At 41.0% G+C, this 6,000-nt stretch overlaps 1 protein-coding gene across 1 annotated transcript in view; it reads left to right on the plus strand.

Annotated features, from left to right (window-relative positions):
* RPL22 (ribosomal protein L22) overlaps positions 1-4,366 on the plus strand; it is a 61,279-nt gene extending 56,913 nt beyond the window's left edge. The window contains exon 4 of the mRNA XM_078642623.1: positions 4,165-4,366. Within this exon, the coding sequence (XP_078498749.1) occupies positions 4,165-4,309 (145 nt within the window). The 3' untranslated portion in view covers positions 4,310-4,366. The remainder of the gene's footprint in view (positions 1-4,164) is intronic.
* Positions 4,367-6,000: the final 1,634 nt, after the last annotated feature.

Raw genomic sequence — 6,000 nt, forward strand, 5'->3', positions numbered from 1 at the left:
GGATGCGCACATGAACCATCTTAAAGTAAGGGGATTGTGGACCCAACAGTATGCAGTAAAACATCAATTTCCTGGAGTTAAAACAGTGTTCCTAACCTTAAAAGCCTTTCAGAAAGAGCTGTACAAGAAAATGGTGTTAATACAAACAGACAATACAACCCCCATGTTTTACATAAACAAGGAGGGACAGTCTTTAGCACTCTCAACCCTAGCCCAACAACTATGGAGATGGGCGATCCCAAGGAAAATAGACCTATTAGCAGTACATCTGCCAGGAAGGGACAATGTAGATGCAGACCGGCTGAGTAGACAAATGTCTGCATCCCACGAGTGGGAATTAAATCAGAGATCAAAAAGATATTTAAAAAATGGGGAACCCTGCAAATCGACCTATTTGCAACTCCCAACAATGCAAAATGCCAACACTTCGCATCCAGGCAACCGTGCAAACAGTCCCTAGTGAATGTGCTATAATAGACTGGTCAGGGATATTTGTTTAAACTTTTCCCCCAATTCCACTACTACACAGGGTGATTATCAAATGCAAGCTCAGCCACATTACATTAATTCTCATAGCACCTCAGTGGGCCAGACAGACTTGGTTCGCACAGATAATGGAGATAACTAAAGGAACAATGCACAAGTTTCCAAAAAGAAAGGGCCTCTTAACAATGCAAAACATAAAGGTGCTACACCCAGAACCAGAGCGCCTAAGCCTGGCAGCATGGCTCCTGAGGAAATTTGCTCACCTCAAACTTCCAGAGATCACAATGGCAGTACTCGGAGGCGAGGAAACCTACAACAAGGAAGTGTTACACAGACAAATGGAAAATATTCTCTCAATGGTACCTTAAGGAAAAACTTTGAATGAAAATCACAAGGGAATCAACAGTGCTAAAATACTTAACATATTTACAACAGAATAAACTAAGCTACACATCTCTAAAGGTACACTTGTCAGCAATTGTAGCGTACACAAGGGGCGAAACTGGAAAAACATTTTTCACATCTCATGTGGTCAAAAGATTTTTAGAAGGACCAAAGAGAATAGCACCTCCAAAGAGGATGCCACCACCTGCATGCCACCTCAATGTAGTGCTCGCTCAAATGATGAAAGCACCACTCGAACCACTGCACAAAACGCTTAAAATGCTCACACTAAAGACTACATTTTAAATTGCAAATCACTTACTTTACGTAGTGATGTAAGCACTAACACTACAAGAGCCCTACTTCCAAATACATAATGACAGAATTGTCATGAGAACAGATCTACACTTTATGCCAAAGGTGGTATCCAGGTTCCACATTAACCAAGCAATACAAATACCAAGCTTCTTTCAATAGCCAAAATCACAAGCAAAAAGGGCATTACACAGCCTGGACGCCAGAAGGCCGTCATTTATTACCTGGAAAGAATCAAAGAATACAGAAAGACAAAGCAATTCTTTGTATTGTTTGCCAACAGTTTTCTCGGTCGACCAGTAACCCAAAATACCATTGCGAGATGGATTGCACAAGCCAAACAGTTATGCTACAAACCGGCAGGTCAAACATTGCAAGGAGCACCACATGCTCACTCGACAAGGAAATACGGAGCACTACTCCTATTCAAGACATGGTCTACAGTGCACACGTTCACAAAGCATTACTGCGTGGATATTCAAATGAATATAGAAGCACAAGTAGGAAGAATCAAAGAATACAGAAAGACAAAGCAATTCTTTGTATTGTTTGCCAACAGTTTTCTCGGTCGACCAGTAACCCAAAATACCATTGCGAGATGGATTGCACAAGCCAAACAGTTATGCTACAAACAGGCAGGTCAAACATTGCAAGGAGCACCACATGCTCACTCGACAAGGAAATACGGAGCACTACTCCTATTCAAGACATGGTCTACAGTGCACACGTTCACAAAGCATTACTGCGTGGATATTCAAATGAATATAGAAGCACAAGTAGGACAAAAGGCCTTACAACATATATTCACAAACCAGCGCTCCTCTTCCACACAACCACCACAAGACTGGCAAACCGCTACAAACTCTATGCACAGCATGTGAATCCAGAAAAGATTCAAGCTGCAAAACATAGTTTCTTACCTGTTGTAGTTTTTCAGCTTGAAGCATTTTCTGGATTCACTAGCGAACACAGCCTCCTCAGCCAGAAAGATGAGACCAGAAGATAAAAGATATAAGGAGTACAAACAATAAAAAAATCCGAAGATAGCGACCAAAGGTGGGAGCTTCCGGAGGAGGCACGTCGGCGTCAGAGGGACACCAAATGGTGGTATTTCGATGCCCACCAACAACAAAGAGAAGAAATACTACAATTCCTGACCCAACCGCTCAATGTCTGTAAAATAGCTGCCTTCCCTGCACATGTAAAGATACTGATTTTTGTTTTGAGAGCAGTCTGCTGTCCAAATTGACTAGTGTTCTCAATGGACCTTCTAGACGTAACTTCTCTGTACCAGCCTGGATATAACTCTGGAGGTACAGCCATGTCACAAGGAAACCAATGCTGCGTTACCGAGTGCTGCCCTGCTAAACATTTGGTTCTGGTTTTAGTTGGAACAGCAGAAGGTGAGTGGATTTAACTAGCTAGACAGCTGTCTGGACCAGGTAGCATCAAAGGAGGATACAGAGTACTTTCTTGCATTGCTACTCTAGATCCTAAACATGCGTGGGTTCTCAGTGATCAATCCTTAATCCTACTTGGTGCTTCTGACAGGATTCATTTCAGGGGTGATGCTGGACTTTAGATTGTTGAAAGCCTTCCCTCCTATATGCATAGTAACTGTGTGACTGAGACAGTGTGTTGGTTCTGGGTAATTGAGTCCTGACAGTCTGCATAGTGGTAGCCTCTAACATCAGACTCTGCACATGTATTATGGAGGTCTGTCTCGCTGAACATAAATGCAATAGCCTTGGTTGCCATTTCCATAGCAATTAAACCTTCTTACTAGTGGGCTGACTCAGAGACAGCTTGTCCATGCACAGAAGACTTTTGTGCCCCCTTCTACAGTCATTTAGCTTGAGCAGCCTTTCAACCTCACAACCATCCAGTGTGCCTGGACAGGCATGAAGAGTTCTCATGCCTCTATTGCTGGAATGGGAGACATTTGATGGAATTCATGCACTTGTTAACTCCTTCTGTTAGTGGACTAATTGTATGATTTTAGTTTTTCTTGATGGGGCCCCAAATGCATGTCGTTCTCTGTTCATGGAAGTCTCTGGGCTCTCCTTTCCTTGCTTCAGACCTTTCATTCCTCTTGGTTCTGTATGTTTTCTCTGCCAGAGAGACATTGCACCAATGGCAAGTATGTTGTAAAGCCCCAAAATCTATAAAATAAGTTACAATCTGTTTTGAGATTTGAACATTCCCTACTTACTGGTAAGTGAGAAAATTAGTTTTCAAGGGACTTAAAGGCGAACAGGTCCTCCCCTTTTGAGTTCCTTTTTTTCAAGATATCGAAGTTAGCATATTGCATAGTTCGGCAGCTCAACATGAGTGGGATTTAGCTTGCTCTTTTCCTAGGATCTTAATGTTTTCTCTTAGATTGTGTTGCTGTAACTGTTATTCCCTATAGATGTTCCTTAATCTCTCGTAGTGGTTCCTACATGGGTGCTTATAGTGTACTGGATCTGATATTCTGACTGATAGCATATCATTCATTCCTTGTGGGTTGTATCCTAGTCTCAGGAACTACCTTAACATTTCATGTCGACTACCAATATGGGATAAGCTCTAACGGTTCCTTGTCCCCAAAATAGTACTGCTTCCACCTCTCTTTAGGGTGCTTTTGATTGGGGGGGGGGGGAAGCTCTACTGGTCATAGGTCATTAACAGACATAATCGGTCATATTCCTATTTTGGAGTTTAAACGCTTTGGCATAAATACTGTGACCATGTTCTGAGTTAAAGTAACACATGGTCCTAGTATTTAATATCATGGATATCTTTCATTTGACTGGTGGAATCCGGTGACCAGCTGCATAAAGGTTACATACCTTGACCGTGCTCCCTCCTAATGTATTAAACGGGTAAATGTTTTTAAAAATGTCTGGTTGATCTCCTGAACCTACTAAGTTTGCTGTTACACAATAGCTTTATAGATGTTGTTTTTATTTTCTCACTATTCCTATTGTTTGTTCACAGGTATCTGAAGTACCTAACTAAGAAGTATCTGAAGAAAAATAATCTGCGGGATTGGTTGCGTGTTGTTGCAAACACCAAGGAAAGCTATGAGCTGAGATACTTCCAAATTAATCAGGACGAAGAGGAGGAGGAAGATGAGGATTAAAAAAATATTGGAACATTTTTGTACATTAATTTCCTGAAATAAAATCGGTGAAAAGAACATTTTGGTTTTGTTAATTTACTAGTACTATATTGGAGTGTCTAAATCCATTATTTCTATGTAAAATCCTTTGCACATGTATGGGTCATAGGGCCTGGTGTGATTTCTTGATTTGAATGTCTATGGATCATTGGCCCTGATGGGGTACCTTGACGGTCTACCTTTGTTAGAAAATGACCAACAGTTCTTGAGTACATTGCCTCTAAGTGCAATCCACCCAGATGCATGTAGAACTCTATTCTTAAACCTGTGAGCGAGGAACCATTTTGGGGGCTGACAGAAGGCTGCAAAGTTATGAATTCATTTCTTCACAAAAGTGTCACACTTGTGGTAATGGGAGAGGGAGGGAGCAAATTTCTGAAGTTTTAACAAGCAAATAATAAAAGGCAAGATGTATACTATATATTTTTTAATTAGCAAAATACTGCCAAGCTTTGTAGCAAGAAAACTCATACTCACAAGCAAGTGAATATATTTTATTCCTAGAACTGAAAATGTATATCCGTCATGGTCTTGATGCTTTAAAAGTTTTCTGACAGTGTCCAGAAGTCAGAAAAAACTCCCAGTATCGTTTTGGACACATTGAGTCTTGCAGGGATGTAAACTTGCTGTAACCACTTTTTGGCAAGTGTCCAAGAAATAACTAAGAAGGTTGCAGAAGTGGTAGTTGGAGGATTATGGTAGCCACTTTCCTTAATGTTGGTCAGTTCATTAAGAACACTTCTGCAGCCCTAGCTAGGGTACCCATTATGATGAGTAACTAGTATGATGTTTTGGGGCTATTCACATGAAGAGCAGTTTGGATCATCCAATTGTTGGCGGATATGTTACATTCAACATTGCAAAAAATATTGGCTTCAGTAAAGTTGGTTTTATAGGACAAATTGGGCTTGTATTAGCAATGCCTCAGGTGGTATAAACACTGGTCTAACACTTTCTCTACCTAGAAATAAAATAATTTGACCCGCGATTACTTTGTAAAGAAAAAGAACAGCCTGTTTGTCACAGTTGGAAGATGTTCACAGGACCGTCAAATTTTAGAATTTGACCGCTAACTAACTTAACAAACATTGGTAACGCCAAAGGGTCTTGCCAATGTATTCTAGCCCTGGTGTACAGCAGCATGGCTAAAAGTGAAGGTGAAAATCTCTAACGTGGCCAGAGATGGCGATGTCATAGTACGCTTTTTTTAAATTACAAGTGGTTTTGAGCATCATGGACATAAGGTGGGAAAGTGAGAGGGAAGAGCTGTACGGACAACAGGAAGGAGAGCAGAAACCACATGGGAAATTGGTAGGTTAAAGTGCAATGACTAGGCCAGCTCTGGCTGCTTCATATAATTTCTTTCCCCTCCTTATTGAGTGTGTGGGGACACCGCAGACACAGGATGGGAGGGAAGAAGCAATAGACAACGGGAGAGTGGAAGGGGAAAAAACAGACAACCGGGGGTGGCAGTAATGAATCAAGACTGAAGAACCAACTAGGACAACAGCAAATGACAAAGCACTGAATATTCCGGACCCCGGAAGTCTAAAAATTATATATGGAAATCACATATATACCTAGCTCCACATATATGTATGTACATATATAATTTTTTCTGTAGTAGGGATCTCTGTGTATAGTCATAATCT

This window comes from Lissotriton helveticus, chromosome 5_1 (genome assembly GCF_964261635.1).
Source record: "Lissotriton helveticus chromosome 5_1, aLisHel1.1, whole genome shotgun sequence".
NCBI lineage: Eukaryota > Metazoa > Chordata > Amphibia > Caudata > Salamandridae > Lissotriton > Lissotriton helveticus.